This window comes from Brachycentrus maculatus, unplaced genomic scaffold, assembly GCF_059751285.1.
Source record: "Brachycentrus maculatus isolate JH-2025_06_01 unplaced genomic scaffold, ASM5975128v1 h1tg000019l, whole genome shotgun sequence".
In the NCBI taxonomy this organism is placed as follows: Eukaryota; Metazoa; Arthropoda; class Insecta; order Trichoptera; family Brachycentridae; genus Brachycentrus; species Brachycentrus maculatus.
In genome coordinates this window covers 432,501-451,249 of record NW_028280773.1, presented here as the reverse complement: position 1 = coordinate 451,249, position 18,749 = coordinate 432,501, and the positions used below count along the sequence as shown (strand labels likewise).

Here is an 18,749-nt window from a genome sequence, read left to right as displayed (position 1 = left end):
TTCATCATCCAAACTAAGCCCAACGTCGAAATTAAGCACCATCGGGTGCAGAAAAGGGTTTAAAGAATGAAGAATATAATTTACTTGAAAATATAATTAATTTGAATTCTTCTACTCCTTATTTCTCTTTATTTAGGACTATGTCCTATCATTCTCCGGTCCGCTCCTGGGAGGTGGAAGACCAGCTATCTCTCCATCGTTCAGGTGGTCTTCCTGGGGGTCTGCTCCCTCTAAAGATGCTGTCCTCACCACTCGATCCGAACTTGCTCTTTCTAATTTGAGTTATTTTCTTTTATTTTCAGATTGAGATGCTTTACCAGCGTTATTTTCTGCGCATGAATCAGGCCAACATGACTAGTACGCTGGTCCTGCTTCTCGCAGTTACCTTGGCCCTCGTGATCGGGCACACCGCTCTGCTGTTCTTGGGATACCAGACGTTTGACACCAAGGAACCTGTCTTCGCAACCCCAATGCCCAGAGTCGATGGCATGCCAGCCGAACACGAGGGAAACACGCCGTATACTGGAACTAACTTCGACCAAGTCTTCAACATGGAATCATCTGCTGACCGTCGAAAGGTCGCTCAAATACTGAGGGACAAATACATTTCTGAACGTAACGGGAAGATCATTGTTCTATGCTCTTGTCTGATATCTTCGTGCGCTTATACTGGTGAGTTTTCAAAGCTAATTATATGCTCGCAATATTTTAATATTTAAAGCATTTACTTCGTTTACAACATTTTGAGTGTGTCCAAATACTTGTTCACAAAATCTGGATTACCGCCAATTACAGGAGTTATTTTCATATTATTTTTTGACAGCTATTTCATGACGGATGAAGAAGAATATGGAAGTCTGAGTATTTACAGGGCTGACGACCGTCATAAGCTGGTTTAAGTGATCACTTTACACACATGTCACATTCACCAATTCTACCCATTATTGACAACCACACTACTTAAATTCTTGGAAGTTCTATATATGTGAACCAATTTAGAAACCTTGTTCTTGAATCACTAGAACTTCACTAGAGACATCCATTGGTAATCTAATTATATGCTCTCAATATTGTTAATATTTAAAGCATTAACTTTGTGGTTTGTCATTTACTTTATGGTCTGTCATTTACTATAGGTAGTCATTGATTATCTATTTTCAGTGATTTTTTGTTTATCAATTCGTTAATTTATTTTTCTATAGGGCATTTTTATTTTATGCTTCTATGGAAGTAAAGTGTCTAACTTTATCATCAAATAAATCCCATTCAATGGGATGTAGGATTTGAGTTAGTTCCATATATAACATCTTTAAAATTAATTTAGTATCATTTCTTATTTTGAAGACATTTTTTAAAACTTCATTCTATAACGTTATTTTTAATTTGATAATGGATTTTTGTAGGATATTAGAGGATTTCGAAAATGTAACGAATTTTGACTCAAAGAATTGAAGGAAAATGTTTTTTTTTTTAATACATTTTTAATAAAATAAAATTATGTTTAGGGAAGTCCATATTTTTTATTTAAGCCGTACTCGCCATCATAATATTCTCAGAAGGTATTCTTAAAATTCAAGTTAGCATCTACTTTGTGGTTAGTCATTTTTACTTTTATATGTTTTTACAATAATATAAGTTATATTTGTAAATAACCACTCGAGATTTTTCATGTGTAATGGTGTCACATGATGTATCGATAATAAATTGAACAATGAAGCAAACGTCACTACTACCCTTAAAAAACTTCTCTCAACATTTTCAAGTATCCCTAAGATCAGCATTACATTATCTTTTAATATCCTCATTTTTAATGTCAAGGAACGATTTTCCACAGATTTATCAGAAACAACGTATTTCAACAAGGTAAAACTCAATAACCAAAATTCGTTTGATAAAAAACAAAAAATTCTTTCCGAAAATTTCAAAATCCGTTTTTCTGAATTTCAGAAATCTAAAACTAAAATAAGGAATAGTGAAAAACTCTTAATTCTAAAAAGCCTACCTATTCAGTCAAAGGTCTTACCTATATTATCCCGGGCGGCTTATTTTGCTGGGGTAGGAGGCCGCTCTTTTTAAACAAAGGTCTAACATAGAATTTTGCAGAGCTTACACTGTCTCAGATTTAAACCATATTTACTTTTAGACTATTTCGATAAAATAAAACAACAATTAAAAATTTCACGGGCGAAACAGGGTAAAAACACTAGGAATTTTTACGTATAAATAATAATAACACCATAGGTAATAGATATTTTTTTGGGGGATAGCTACATGACCCCTTACATTGTTTTACAATTTTATCACTTACAATACAAATTTAATTTAATTTTTTAAATGTAAAGAGTAATATTTGTGTTAACAAAAATACTTAAATTTCATACTATTTTCAATGAATGTTTGTTTGAAAATGTCATAACTAGGCGAAACATTTGTCACAAAATAGATTTTAATGTGTTTTTTTTTTAACAATAAAATACGACTCAAAATGAACAAAACAGACTAAAAAAATCAGTGTTTGATATAACATTCAATACATAAATTAAAATGGAATTCTCTAAATTAAATGCCAAATCTATAAATAAATGGTTCAATATGCCTAATTCCGAAGATTACATTTCTTTTCTTTTACGGTAATTTATGTTCAAACAAAACTCACCTTCGTACCTTCTTAACGCCATTTCGATGTTCTGGATTAGATTATCCATCAAATATATATTTTGTCGTCTTAAAAGTTGTTTGTGTATAATAAATGTATGTTTGTATACATTTGAACGACGGCTAAAGGCACAAATACAGAGAGACGAAAAACGCTTTCGAGATGAAATTTACCCACATTAGTCAGACTCCCAACACATATCTTTATCTCACCTATTCCAAAATATGAACTGTAAAAAAACCTTAATTATGTATATACCCACTAAATAATCTTGTGCAATTAATAAAAATTATAATCAACAATGATTTAAAATATAGGGTAAAAATTACATATTTGTTCTAGACTTAAATAACTCAAAAAATAAATAAATCCGTTGGTTTAATAAAATTAATTTTAATGTTAATATCATTTCTTAAAAAGTTAAAATAAATGAAAAAACATTTATTTAAAAAAAATAATACACCCGTGTATATAAATAGAAGAAATAAATTTGAGGCCCGAAGCGCTTACCCCTTATTAGCATAATCAAGTCTTATCTCCCTATTAGTTAAAAGTCTAACTAAAATCGTTGGACAGCTCAATTGTTATTGACTATGTATATTAAATAATCCAATCTCATTTTCCAAATCATATAGATTATTGTATAGTATTATTATACAAATCCCAGGCGAAATAGGATATGACCGCATTATGTAACATGGATATAATAATTTTATACCTAAATTAGTTTTCAGATAAGCTATTCCTGTCTGGTCAGAATGTCATTATAATACCAATAATAAATTTGAATGTTCCTTCTATTTACATCACAAATACGTAATGGAGTTTCGTCCATATATGCTTTATAACCAAATGGCATACGAGTATACGTACAGTGATTCAATTTTGAGTTACAAAACCACAAACATGATATTGCCCAAAGTTTCGGTTTTGTAAATACAGATCTTACTCAACAAACCGAGATTTGAATTTACTTTGTATCCAAATTTCTTAGGCGGTCGTTTTCAAAATTTATAAAACAGTGGATACAACCAAATCTGGCACTATCTTGAATAGAAAAAAAAACAAAGATTAATGCACAAAACCTTAGAACTTGAATGCTTAAAAATCAGCGTCCATGGTATAGTGTTTTTACGCTGTAAGGACATGACAATAATTAAGATTATATGTTAGAAGGAAAATATTTCGTCCGCCTCCGTAGTGTTAAAGTCAGCATGCTTGGCCACCGTTGTGGAGGTCCCGGGTTCAATTCCCAGAGGGATTAAAATAAATTAGTGATTTTACACTCTAATATTTATTCAATTATACCCTGGACTGGTACCTGAAGCGAAGGGCTGATCACCTTTCCTTCATGTGCTAACGACCAAGATAACACTGCGTTTATATGATGCAGTACACTATGCATCATTGGGTTGCAGACAAGGGTTTGAAGAAGAAAAATATTATTTTATTTATTGTTTCGGCATTAACTTTGTGGTAAGACATGTTACAATGATTAAAGAAAACACTTCGTTTTTTACCACTTGAGTTTTATTATAGACTACATGTTTCAGAAGTTAAACTTCCATCATTCAGGTCTGTATATACAGACCTGAATGGTGGAAGTTTAACTTCTGAAACATGCAGTCTATAATAAAACTCAAGGGGTAAAAAACGAAGTGTTTTCTTTAATCATTAGAAAAATATTACATTATTATGTAAATTTTTAAGTGATAATGGAGAAAAGGAGAGAAAATATCGGCAAATGCTTGTTGTTGTAAGACATTGTTTTGGAGCACACGGCCAATATTGTAAGATATCCCAAGAGAAAAACTGGATACAGAGAAATCAACAGTCTGCCATAGTCTATAAACTTATTATCCGATAAGTAACTTGAAAAAATAGCAAGGAGAAAGCGTTGCAATAAATATCACGAAGAATAAATACAGAAAATTAATATATAAGTGCACAAATGACATAAATAGAGACTAAAATTTAAAAAAAATCATGTTATCACCATATTTTTTTTATTTGGGTTAACAACAGCAACATGTGTGAAACAAAACATTAAAATATATATACATTGAACAAGCCAATTATAGCTATCCACAGAAAAATATTAAGTGTAGATCTAGCAAATGAACACGTATTGATGAGAGAAAATGTGCATGTGTGAAGTATGTAAAAGTGTGTGTGTGTGTGTGTGTGTGTGTGTGTGTGTGTGTGTGTGTGTGTGTGTGTGTGTGTGTGTGTGTGTGTGTGTGTGTGTGTGTGTGTGTGTGTGTGTGTGTGTGTGTGTGTGTGTGTGTGTGTGTGTGTGTGTGTGTGTGTGTGTGTGTGTGTGTGTGTGTGTGTGTGTGTGTGTGTGTGTGTGTGTGTGTGTGTGTGTGTGTGTGTGTGTGTGTGATTCTAGTAGGGACATACATACAATGCAGAGAAGCATAGTTTTTAAAGATCCTGAGATGACAATATGCTCACCATTCGACTTTTCAACACAGATTTTCAGCAATTGAAAATGTCAACTTGGCTAAAACGTAAGTTGTACTTACTAGCCATTCGAAACATAGGTGAACTCCGCGCTTAATTAGTTCGAAGGACAGGTACTCTGAATAAAGATTGTGACGTGTGGCGTGTACTGTAGCCAGGTACATTATACGTTATTTCGGAAGTCAAAACCGGAGACGAGGACATAAGCTTACTCGAGGACATAGTTTATTTTATACTCATAAGTATATTTTTTTATTTTGAGTGAGTCCAAATACTTCTTCACAAATCTGGATTATCTCCAATAAGGAGTTATTTATTGCATAATTTTTTGACATTTCAACATAGATGAAGAAGAATATATAAGTATGAGCATTTACAGGGCTTACCACCGTCACGGCTGATTTAAGTGATCACTTAAAATTAAAATTTTATTTTATTTAAATATTTTATTTAATATGGATTATTTTAACAAATAAATCATAAAATATTACGTCTTGAAACAGATCACGATAATTTTATTCTAATATTCAGCCAATTCGTAAAAAAATATAAAGATACTGTGACTAATTGTCGGGTTGTGGTCCCGTGGTAAGCGTCGCGGACTCTTAAGTCAGAGTTTCTCGGTTCGAACCCACTCTACCACAATTTAATACCTGTTTCTAATAATGAGCAGCTTAGGCTCACAGAAATAGTATGAAAATAAAATATTTGTGTAAATAATAAAAAACACAAATTACTCTTTAAATAAAAAAAAGTTTTTTTGAAAGTTATTTTTCTATTTTATATGTTTTTTTACAAAAAAATAACAAAATATTATGTCTCGAAACAGATCCTGAGAATTCTATTATAGTATTCAGATAATTCGATAGGAAAAGTTTCAATTATGTAGATACGTCGACGAAGTTTTCTTGTATATAATTTTTCTATTTGATAAAGAAATGTAATAAAGCTACCTGTCGTACATTATTTGAAACTTACTTTAAGTTATAAACGAGTCTTAAAGTTTTATTGCTGGTATCCCATACTTTTTGATTGAAAAATTCCAAAGAATAAATTTCATGTAAAAATCTGAATATGTAATACCTTATTCAAACGAAAACTTTCTCCATGAATCCCTTAAGGGTAATATTAAATATAAATAGAAGTAGCGCATTTGATATACGAATTTTAATTTGAAAACCCTTAAACTTGCTAACTTAATATTTGCCGATTTTCCGCAGGGGTAGGCTGAGAGAATTGAACGTCATACCAATCTGTCATTGCAAACATTCTTCGCCTCCTACACTTTCATGCATCTCCTCATAAGTACCCACTGATTATTCTCACCCCTGATCTGATAATTTTCAAGTATTTGACATACTTGATCATGCCATTTTTTTTTTCAGTCTTCCTTCTCTCCTATTTCCAATTACAAACATTCGTACCGTATTTTTCCCGTTCTTTCTTTATTCTTTCTTCTCAGCAAACCTTTCTTTATTTTATCGATAAAAATTATCTGTCTTACATTCTTTCCTTATTTCACCATTTTAAAATCAATTATACATCGTACATTTGTCTGAGTGATCACTGAGGCTTGATCGTATGACAGATTTGAAATAACTTTATGAGTCATATTCCCAAATGGAGGAAAAATATTGAACAACATCATAATCGGCTCAATTGTAACACTTCTTTGTGGAAAAATAATGAGGACTTTTTTAAGTGATTCGACCGATGTAATGACACAGTCGTGTCATATCGGCGATAAATAACTTGACTTTAATTGTTGGTTCAGATCAACAATATTAGTGGCCAATGAAGTTAACAGCAGGAACCTAATTGCGAGAAATTAAGATCATATTTCTTTTCCTTTTTTCGTCCGTAAGGTTTCAGGAATATAATTATTACTCGAGACAAATTGGGGCTACCTCGACATCGGTACGACGAAATTACACAAACGGATATTCGACTATAGAAATTTAATAAAAAAAAATTATCAACCCTTACCTATTTTTACAAAATTACCTGTCAAAGGTTTACCCTACATATGTATACAATGAGATTCCGAACGAAAAGCGAAAAAAAAAATTAGGACCATTAAACTTTTATTTGTTCGAATTCCCGTCAAGCTAAGTGAATCCGTATATGTATATTTCGACAAGGAAGCCGTTTTTTTAAACAGAAAAAGGACCGGCTTTCGAAATATCGGAGGTGACTTTATCTTTTTATTAATATGAACAGTATCGAACAGATTAATTGAAACAAATTTATTTTTTCGTATATTCAACACCCTCTAAAAAATGTTTTGGGGGTGTAACTCTTATTATGGACCAAGGCTGCTTCTTTCAGTAACTGATATGAGGAAAAGCGACAAGTATCACCCAATTCTACTGGAAAAGATACTACCAGAGATACAAAAACGAAGGTCAAATGGTAATGGAATATTACAGCAAAATTTTTCCCCCTGCCACAAATCAAAAAAAAATCTGAAATTTTTCACACACAAACAATAAACTGTATTGGACTGGTCAAGAATTTTGCCAGACATAAACTTAATTGAAAATCTATCGGCAATCTGTAAGAATCAGCTCTCCAAAAATGATTGCACTACGGTGGAAAAGCTCATATTGTCCTTAATTCAGGTATGGTTTCGAGACGAAAAAATAGCATCCACGTGCCAAAATCTTATATTATAGATGCCAAGAAGAGTGAAATCTTTGATTGTGCCCAAACGAGATCAAATTAAATATTTAACAAAATATTTCATAAACTTTTTACGAATATACAACAAAAAAGTTTTTTTTCAATTAATCTAGACAAGTTTCAAGAACTACAAGATGGGTGCTTATAAAAACTAACTTCAGAGTATTGCTAGAGGTGGGTGAGCTAATACAGGAGGGAGTTAAGAGGTGGGACTTTATTTAACGGGAACAAAGACAATAATGGTGAGGAATTTTGGAAACGTTTATTATGAATTAATGTTTAATCAGTATTTAAATTTTTATGTTTTTCTTAGTTGTGTAAATTGTTTATGAATTGTTCTTGCAAAGGGCGAGTATATAAATGATATTTTCTGAAAAGCATAATATAAATTTTGCAATAAAAATCTTATTGGTGTACGCCATTTTCATTAACACGTATTTATTATTTACAATACACTTGCTTTTAATATTTATTCCCCAGTTCAAAATATTCAATTCTTGAAAATTTTCATTATTTTGAAATTGAGTGTTCAAAAATAAATAATAGCTTATTTGTTCCAAAAAGCTTCAAAGAGAATCAAATTGGAAAAAATACAATACAAATTACGCGAACACGTAAAAATTCAAATCTTTTCATTTCGATCAGCCAGTCTTCGGAAAAATGCAAATAAAGGCTCGTTTTCATAGGTCGGCTTTTTATTAAGGAATATTATTTTTCTGTTCATCTCGACTTATGAAACAATGAATTCTAACTTTGATATAGTAGCCAATTTCACTGTCAATTGGTCTTAATATAATGTGCTTTTATAGCAAAGGAACGATTACTATATACTTAGGTACTTCACATACATCGCTCACTCCTTTCAAGAACGTCATAAATCATAAAACTTGCATATTCAGGAGAACGATAAATATCAAGCCACTTACTGAACTTTTTACTGTACAACAGATCTTTTTATATTATTTTTTGACATCTCATCAAAGATGAAGAAAAGATAATAATAGATCTTTTTAGGTAAAATCTGAAGGTTTTTAATCCACTTGAAAATATTTCGATAATTAAAAAAAATTAAACAAAACCTTTTCTTTAAAATGCAAAAACATCACTTTCTGCCCTGTAGCGGGTAAACATTAAGTTAAAAATATGCCTCTTTTGCAAGGATATAGTACACTTTCTGGGCATTCCGAAAACATACACAATTCAAAATGTATGATTTTTGATTTATGACGTTCTTAAAAGGAGTGAGCGACATATTACTTGAGAGTTCGAATTATTATTTCGCAATACGAATCTATAGTATCCTCTACACCAAGATTAAAAATGCTGTAAAAATCTATATGTTTACAAGCCAGGGCATGCCCAGAAAATTAATAAGGGTAAGCAGTAGAGGTAGGTAGTAAGGTAAGCTAGGCACTACTTACCAGGGTAGATAGTAAAGTTTGGTAGTAAGGTAAGGAAGGTACTAAGAAAGGTAGGGGAAGTACTGATTGCGTTTTTAAATGTCACGTGGGTAAATTAGGATAGGCACTGCTTTTCTGCTTATATGGAATACATGCTCCTGTTTACAAGATGCTTGATATATGTATGTACCAGAAAACTACTGTATTAATTTTTCGATTGTTAATACAGTAGTTTTCATTAAGAAAATTGAGAAATGTATACAATTGTAAATAATGTATACATTCAACGTAATGCGAGTTGATTTTAGCCTGTTAAAATAATTTTTAGAAAAACGTATGAAGAATAAAAGCAAATCCCTTAGGAAGAGTTTATTACGCATAGTTCTAAGGGATACATTTTACAAATATAGATACAAAAGTAGATGTGAAATGAAATTGGATCAACAAAATATTACACCCTTGCGGTTAAGTTGTGCAAACAATTCATTCAACCCGATACCCTTTTGAAGAATTTATTGTTTTGTGTATTATACAGTACATAAATATTATGTTTCAAGCAGGAGGAAACAAGTGTATACAATAATTTCAAACTGTTTCGATCATAAAGGGGTTTCTAGTTTCATTGTAGTTCGTTAAACAATACATGCACAGCCTACATCTGTATATATATATATATATATATATATATATATATATATATATATATATATATATATATATATATATATATATATATATATATATATATATATATATATATATATATATATATATATATATATATATATATATATATATATATATATATATATATATATATATATATATATATATATATATATATATATATATATATATATATATATATATATATATATATATATATATATATATATATATATATATATATATATATATGTATATATATGTATATATATATATGTTCTCAAATTCTTGGAAGTTCGATAGGAGTATATAACCCAATTTCAAAACATTGTACTCGAATCACTAGAAATTTCATTAGAAGCATATATTGGTGAGATAAAAAAGCTTTTTTTATTGAGCAGAAACTCTTTTATTTGTGTGTTGAGAAGTTTGTTTTCATCTCTCCAATAGATGCCTCTAGTCAAAATTCTAGTGATTCAACTACAATGGTTCGAAATTGAATCTGTATGTAGAATTTGAGTAGTGTGGTTGTCAACGATTAGTGGAATTGGTGAATATCATACGTGTGTAAAGTGATCACTTAAACCAATCTATGACAGTCGTGAGCCCCGTAATTGCCCTGACTTCCATATTCTTCTTCATCTATGTTGAGATGTCAAAAAATAATAAAAAAATAACTCCTTTAACTGAACATAATCTCGATTAGTGAACAAGTATTTGGAACTCAAAATGTTTTTATACAATTGAAATAAATCAGTATAAAATGTAAACTAAAATATAGAAAAAGAAGTTTCAAGTAAGCTCAAATGTAGTTAATTATTCAAAAAGTTCAATTACTTCACAAATTCTATTTGATAAAACGATCCGCTATGGAAATAGCAGTTTGATTAGACCAAAGTGGAGCTAATCAAGCTGATGTTGTTCGGATTCTAATTTCACCACTCAATCGGTTAGAGCAGTTATTTGATTTGGAATCTCGAATTACTTTTGCCTTTAAACAAATTCCTACGTCACGTAGGTTTGAAATTACCATCTGTGTTAATTGAAAGAAAATAAATAAACGAGTTGTTTGTTTAAATTACCTGGTATAGCGCGATAAGTATTTTAGTTGTAGTTTTCATCTTTTTCTTCTTACTCTCAGCGCCCAATAGTTTATAGAAGTGCATTTGATATTAGATTTTCAAATTGACTATTTTAATCCCATTAATGATATTTATCCAGTCCTGCACATTAGAAAAACTTCATTCTGAATTTTAAAATAATTGTACAAAACCTTTTTTTTACAATTTTACATTTTATTAGCTTGTCAGTGTAAGACTTAAGTTAAAGTTTCTAGATTTAAACCAACTGAGATTTTTAATTGATATTCGCAGACGTAAATTCCGCCTACAGAAATTCGACATTCTGGCGAAAAGATATTTTGGGTGGTGGATATTTAGGCAAACTTATTAATTAAAATTATCCGCCTCCGTAGTGTAATGGTCAGCGCGCTCGGCTACCGTTCTGGAGGTCCCGGGTTCGATTCCCAGAGGGGGGTCTAATAAATATAAGTGATTTTATCACTCTAATATTTATTCAATACTACCCTGGACTGGTAACTGAAGCGGAGGGCTGATCACCTTTCCTTCGTGTGTCAACGATCAAAGTAACAATATGTTTATATGATGCAGTGCCCTATGCACCATTGGGGTACGGATAAGGGTTCAAATATTAATTAAAATAATATATTTGTTCATATTTTTGAAACCATCAATTACGAAATATTGAGCATAATATTCGTCATCTGAAAGTTTGAGTTCAAAATTTCCTGTAGCCCTTTATATTCTTTTTTTATATATCTTATTCATATATGTTAAATAGGTACTGAAAATGTAATATGCACTAATTAGTTGAAAAATCTTTTTTTCCAGTTCTATTGGGATTTCTCTACCGACCCGCAATGAATGAAGTTTATCTGCTGGTGATGTCGTACGTCGTAGTGGGGACGTTTTTTCTACTTACAGTCACCTTGAGCATTTACACCGTACCACAGTAAGTTTATTTTTATTTTTATTTATTTCATCAAATACGTAATAACAAACTACTATAAAATGCCCTCATTGAGTTTTCTCGTACCGAAAGCATATTTGACAATATTTATATATAAAATTATAATCAAAGAATATTATTTATGCAACAAATACTATATAACCGAATAATATAATATATTTTAGATCTACCCGCTTCCATTATCCATTTATAAATAGCGATTCAAATTTATATTTTGTTTATAAAAAGCATTGTAAACTTTGTGGTATGGTGATATAACACTCTCCGTATCATTCATCGTTCAGTTTGTATAATACCATTTAAAAAAACACTACTTCTATATATCTGAAGACCATAATATTAATAAATCAACGGGTATAGAAATTTTACATATTAATAATACTGACTTTCGTTTAGATAATCTAGATTTTTTTAAATAAAGACATATCCATAGTAAATAACTAATTAAATTGAACTGCAAATTATCTTTTAAAAATATTTCCATTATGATTCATTCGTCTTCTCTTTTTCTTTCAAATTTTTGTTTTGTATAAATATCAGACCGTAACTATTTCACTTTAGTCTACATTTCACCTGATAATGGAATGATTATTCCGAAACCGGTAGTCGCGAAGCAGTGTTTTTTAAAATGGTATTACACAACCATCAATGTGTAAATTATAAAAATCATTTGTGTGTATTGAAAATAATAAGATTGGTTACAGAATCACTTGTCTTTAATGCATATAGGTTTTTTTAAAAAAAATCAGTTCCTTATTTTCAATACGTATTTCACTTAAATTTCTGAAATGTATATGGTGACTTTTAGTGTCCAATCCTTAAGAAAGGTCTTGAAAGATACCAATACCAATCACCGATATTTTGATTTTAATTAGTAAACTTAATCATTTTTGCTACTTCATCTTTACCAAGGGTGGCCAACCCGCGGTCCGCGGAACATTTCACACCCTTTTTTCTTTAAGCGTACATAAAACCACCAAAAGAAAATTCCATCCTGCATAGTTCGTAATATATCCAATACATGGAAGTATTTCACTATTGTGATAATTTCTTCTATGGTTTATTCGTGTTAACAAACAAACACAACATTTTGCGAACGACTTTTAAATACACATGGATAAGAATACAAGCTGCTATAACTGAGTGCTAGAGTGAAGTCAAAATGCTATGTAAAAGCTAATTTAATAATACAGTATTTATGATACTAGTCGAATGAAGCATATGAAATCTCAAATGAGAACAAGAATCACTGATGACCATTTAGAAAACTGTTTGCATGTAGCAACAACATCAATCGTTAACGTATCAACATTGATGCACTTAGTTCTGACAAACAAAATCAGACGTAACACTTTTTTTTTTTTAATTTTTATTTTTGTATTGTCTAACTCTTATCTTAATAATATGTTTAAATCTCATTTTTTTATACCTTCTTTAAAAAAACAGTATATTTAATGTTCGTTTTGAATAATAAAAGAAATTTTGTTTTACGGCCCGGGAAGAAATCTGATTTCTAAAATTTGGCCCGGCTGCTGAAAATGTGAGTCACCCATGATCTATACTGTTGTTTTTTTTATATATCAAGATTGCAGACTACTCGTTAAATAATACCCCCATGAAGTTATAGATTCTAACATAGAAAAGTCAGTGTTGTCTGAAGCCGTAGCGTAATTGGGACGTCCGACTGCGAAATTGGCGTCGTGGGGCGATTCACGACAATTAAATTAGTCCTAGTTATGATTGTTATTAACTGGTATTGAGTTGTGTGTGAAAAATCTTATTTTAACATTTTTTTTTCATACACCACTGATCGTATTCGTACGATTGACTAGATCGTACTCGTATGTGCTTCGTTCTTTTTATTAATGAATCTAGTAAAGAAGTTACTTAAAAGTAAAGATATTCTCAAAAACTTGTAAACATAATTTTATAAAAATACTATTTGTTTTGAGCCTCAATCAAAATTCAACAACGTTTTCAAGTTGGAAACAGTATGAGCAGCTTTGATTGTTTAGAACAATACTACGCAACCTTTTATCGCATATGATATTCCAAAAATTTTCCTAGAATACCGCGGAACACTAAAAGGTAAAATATATACATACATCATTGAAAAATTATTAAGTTATAATAATTATTCAGTACAACATTTTGAAAATAGACAAATAATTACTAACAAGACTAAATTTTTTGCACAAAGTGACTACCACATCAATTGATGAAATAGTTAGTTAGCTATCAGAAAATTTGTATCGAAATTGAATTTAGAAATAATGAAATAAAAATACAAAACTAGTGCCATTATTCCTACATCAATACAACTTCGGTTGAGTCAACACTGCAAAAACAATGTATAATAGCGCTCTGTTCATAGTTCCATGTGAACCAGAGAGGATTATGTGTAAAGCTTAAACCCTAACGATGGACCTATGCGATAGCACATTGTGTGAAACACAGGTCCCTTTGTCAAAGAGTATGTACGAGTATATGCCACATAATCTCGAAATCAGAGGTTTGCGGTTAGGCTCTGGCTGCAGCTCGATGAAGTCTGTTCGTATAATAATGGGTACAACACGAATCCATGAAACGACCTATAAAATGGCCTATTTATTTTATTGAAATTAAGCACTTGAATAAACCACTTTAATAACTTTTATTTATATTTACGACTAGTTTCGAAAACGACAGATGTTTTCATCTTCTGGTACAAATTAAAACAATTAACTATAGTTTTAATTTGTACCAGAAGATGAAAACATCTGTCGTTTTCGATAATAATGGGTACAACACGAATCCATGAAACGACCTATAAAATGGCCTATTTATTTTATTGAAATTAAGCACTTGAATAAACCACTTTAATAACTTTTATTTATATTTACGACTAGTTTCGAAAACGACAGATGTTTTCATCTTCTGGTACAAATTAAAACAATTAACTATAGTTTTAATTTGTACCAGAAGATGAAAACATCTGTCGTAAATATAAATAAAACTCATTAAAGTGGTATATTCAAGTGTTTAATTTTAATAAAATAATCATGAAATTTCACAAAGTAAATGCCAAATCAATAAATGATATGGCGTATTTTATGTATTAATTTTAAATCAAACACAGATTTTTTGAGTCTACTAGGCATAAATTAAAATGGAGTTCAACAAATTAAACGCCAAATCAATAAATAATAATATGGCCTATTGACATTAAATTTACAAAATTCTGATTGTGTCCAAATACCTGTTCACAAATCGGGATTATCTCCAATTAGGAGTAATTTTTTAGGTTATTTTTTGACATCTCAACATACATAGACTAAATAATTATAAGCTGAAAAAAATTAAATTAAAAGGATGTTTTCTAGTGTACCTCATATGTGTGATTACAATCCAGGATTTAGACCTCACACACATGGAAGAGTTTCTGGTCAAAAAATCAGCTTCTTTCATATCACAATGTCATCACAATGTCTCTAGTGAAATTCTAGTGAATTCAAGCACTTTGTATCGAATTTGAACAATATTTATAGATATTTCAAGTATTTGAGTAGTGTGATTGTCAATCAGGGGTAGAATCGGTGAATGTTCCGCGTGAGTAAAGTGATCATTTAAACCAGCCTATGACGGTCGCAAGCACCGTAAATTCCCAGACTTCCACATTCTTCTTCATCTTTGTTGAGATGTTAACGAGATGTTGTTTGACGAGTACTTGAGAAATATTTTGTGATGCTTTTTCGAGTGAGGTCTAGATAAATCTGTAAAAATCCTTCATGGACCATTACAACGGTGAATCATTTTTAAATATACCATCTTTAAAAAAAATATATATTGCAATTTACAACATATTATAAATACAAATACAAAAAAATATATAATATCTTTTTAAAGGTGTTTTTATTACCATCGTTACCAGTTGAGGGCTAAATTCAATACCTACATCAAAAAATTCCTCCTTTGCGTAAGTACTATTTATGTTTTTTTAAAAAAAATTCTTATCATTTCTACTCCAGATTTCTCTAACGAAGTAATGAAATATTTTGTATTTTAAAAGCAAAGTAAACTGTTTGGAATGGTAATATAACACTCTCCTTAACATTAATCGTTTATTTTGTGTAATACCACTTTAAAAAACAGTACTTCGTGACTACCGGATTCAGAATAATCATTCCATCATATTCGCTTAAATTCAATATCAGAATTAAAAAAACATCTATGGCGCATTAACAATGATAATTTTTCTTAATTTGCTAATCACCTAATACCTGAAAACCATAATTTTAATAAATCAATGGGTATAAAAATTTAACATTTAAATAAAACTGATCTTGGTTTAGATAATATAGAATGTATTTTGAATATTAAAATCATTGTTAACTTTGTGGTATGGTAATATAACACTCTCCGTATCATTCATCGTTCAGTTTGCATAATATCATTTTTAAAAAAACACTACTTCTATATATCTGAAGATATTTTATATTAATAAATTAACGGGTATAGAAATTTTACATATTAATACTGACTTTCGTTTTGATAATCTAGATTAAATAAAGACTTACTTACCCATAATAAATAACCAATTAAATTGAACTACAAATCATTTTTTTTTAAATATTTCCATTGTGATTCATTTGTTTTGTATCTCTCTTTGAAATTTTAGTTTTGTATAAATGTCAGACAGTAAAAATTAAAATTTAGTCTACATTTCACCTGATGATGGAATGATTATTCCGAAACCGGTAGTCACGAAGTTGTGTTTTTCAAAGTTGTATTACACAAGGTTAACGATGAATTATAAAGAGTGTTTAAGTTGAAAACTTCTGTTTGAAATCAAATCGGATTGTTATGAAGTCATCTCAATGTTGTTTGCTGGCAAATTATTATTTTTTTTAATAAAAATAATCAAAGAATACATGTTTATTTTATACTTTAATAAAAAAAAACTTTTTTTTTCATTTTGACAGTTAGATACAGAATTTTTACATAAAGTTATTCCAATCACTTACTCCTATAATCACTCCTGTTCCTAACATTCCAAAACATATTTATTTAGTTAGTAGAAACAAAAAAAGGAAACAATAAAATAAAGTTGTTATTATACAGACCTGAATGATGGATGTTTAACTTCTGAAACATGTCTATAATAAAACTCAAGTGGTAAAAAACAAGTGTTTTCTTTAATCATTGTAACATGTCTTACCACAAAGTTAATGCCGAAACAATAAATCAAATAGTAGAAACAAAAATTTAAAATTAAACATAATGATCTATAAATTTTGTGCATAATAAGCAAGGTAAATGATAAATGCAATCCCCATCTAAACAAATCGCTCAAACACTACGATTAGTTTAAAACTAAATCAATTATCCATTTTACAGACTTTAAGATGCACCTTTATTTTCAAGCAATTAAAAAAAACAGCACATTTGTACTATTTTCATAATTAGATTGCCAAAGCAAACAAACTTTATTGTTTTGAGAAATAAAGACTTTGTCTTTTGATCCACTCACATTTTTATCAACCAACTAGTTTCGGCAACAACCTGTCGCCCTCTTCAGGGTTTGATTTATTGCATTAACTACAAATTTATTGAAACTAGTTGGTTAATAAAAATGTGAGTGGATCAAAACACGAAGTCTTTTTATTTCTCAAAATAATATATCAATATGATCCACAAAGTTAATGCTTTTAATATTCAAAACAAACATTATCTTGGTTTATAAAACCGAACTGACCTTTTAAAATCCCAAGTGTAAAAAAAGTGTTCCGTGGTGGACGACATTTTTTATTGCACCTTTCCCATCACTACAATGTTGCCAGATAGAGATTGGTTTCCCGCGGCTTCGAATATATTGCCTTTTTTATGACTGGCAGGAATTTTAAATCAAGCACTGGCCATTTCAATATTAATTTCAAGTGTAAGTCGCACCTACAAAGTCAAAGACCGTAAAATGCAGTTTTTATTTTTCTTTTGTACACACATCGTCCGCGTTATAAACGAAGAACAACTAAAAACATACTCGAGTTGTATGTATTGTACATTAGTGTCCATATAGACCTTAGGGTGGTGACACTGCAACCAGTCGTAGGTTTACATTTTAACATTGTATGCAAGCGACACATAAATATGTGTGGGTACTGTTTTCATTCCAACTGATAGAGATTGCTATAAAAGTCCCTCCTCATATAATGACATCTCGATTTAATCCGCAAAGTGTCCATGCGAGCATACAGGGGAGCGCTAAAGCATTACAATTTCACTATCAAACGGAATTAATAGGCTTTAGAAACGTGGTATGTCGTTACTCATATGAACGAACAGCAGAAAACAACCAACGGCTTACCAATAGCAAACTCGCTTCTATGATAATTAATTTTAAAAACCAATCACCCCTCTCAAAAGTAATGAAATATGTTTCATATTATATAACATGCGTTTATACGTATATGTTTATACATATATACACACATACACACACACACACACACACATATATATATATATATATATATATATATATATATATATATATATATATATATATATATATATATATATATATATATATGTGTGTGTTATGTATATATGTGATGGTTAGCTAACTAACTAACCATCTCACTGCTTTACCGCAGGGGTAGGCCGGAACGAGAATAGAACGCCACACCACTCTGTCTTAGCAAATGCCAAGTTTTTCTCTACTCCCAATTATAACATTTCTAACTCGGTCTTGGCGTTCTTTCCTCACTCGGTATTCTTTGCTATTATTTTTTATTTCACCATTCGAACCTCCATCATACATCGTTCTGCCACATATTCGTTTTAGAGATCGA

General features: G+C 30.4%; 1 protein-coding gene across 1 annotated transcript in view; it reads left to right on the top strand.

Moving 5' to 3' along the window:
• Positions 1 to 302: 302 nt before the first annotated feature.
• Positions 303 to 18,749, top strand: part of LOC148313120 (adenylate cyclase type 6-like) — a gene marked incomplete at its 5' end in the record, with an annotated part of 129,542 nt that continues 111,095 nt past the window's right edge. The window contains 2 exons of the mRNA XM_088267706.1: positions 303 to 672; positions 11,781 to 11,901. Coding sequence (XP_088123832.1) covers positions 303 to 672; positions 11,781 to 11,901 — 491 coding nt within the window. The remainder of the gene's footprint in view (positions 673 to 11,780; positions 11,902 to 18,749) is intronic.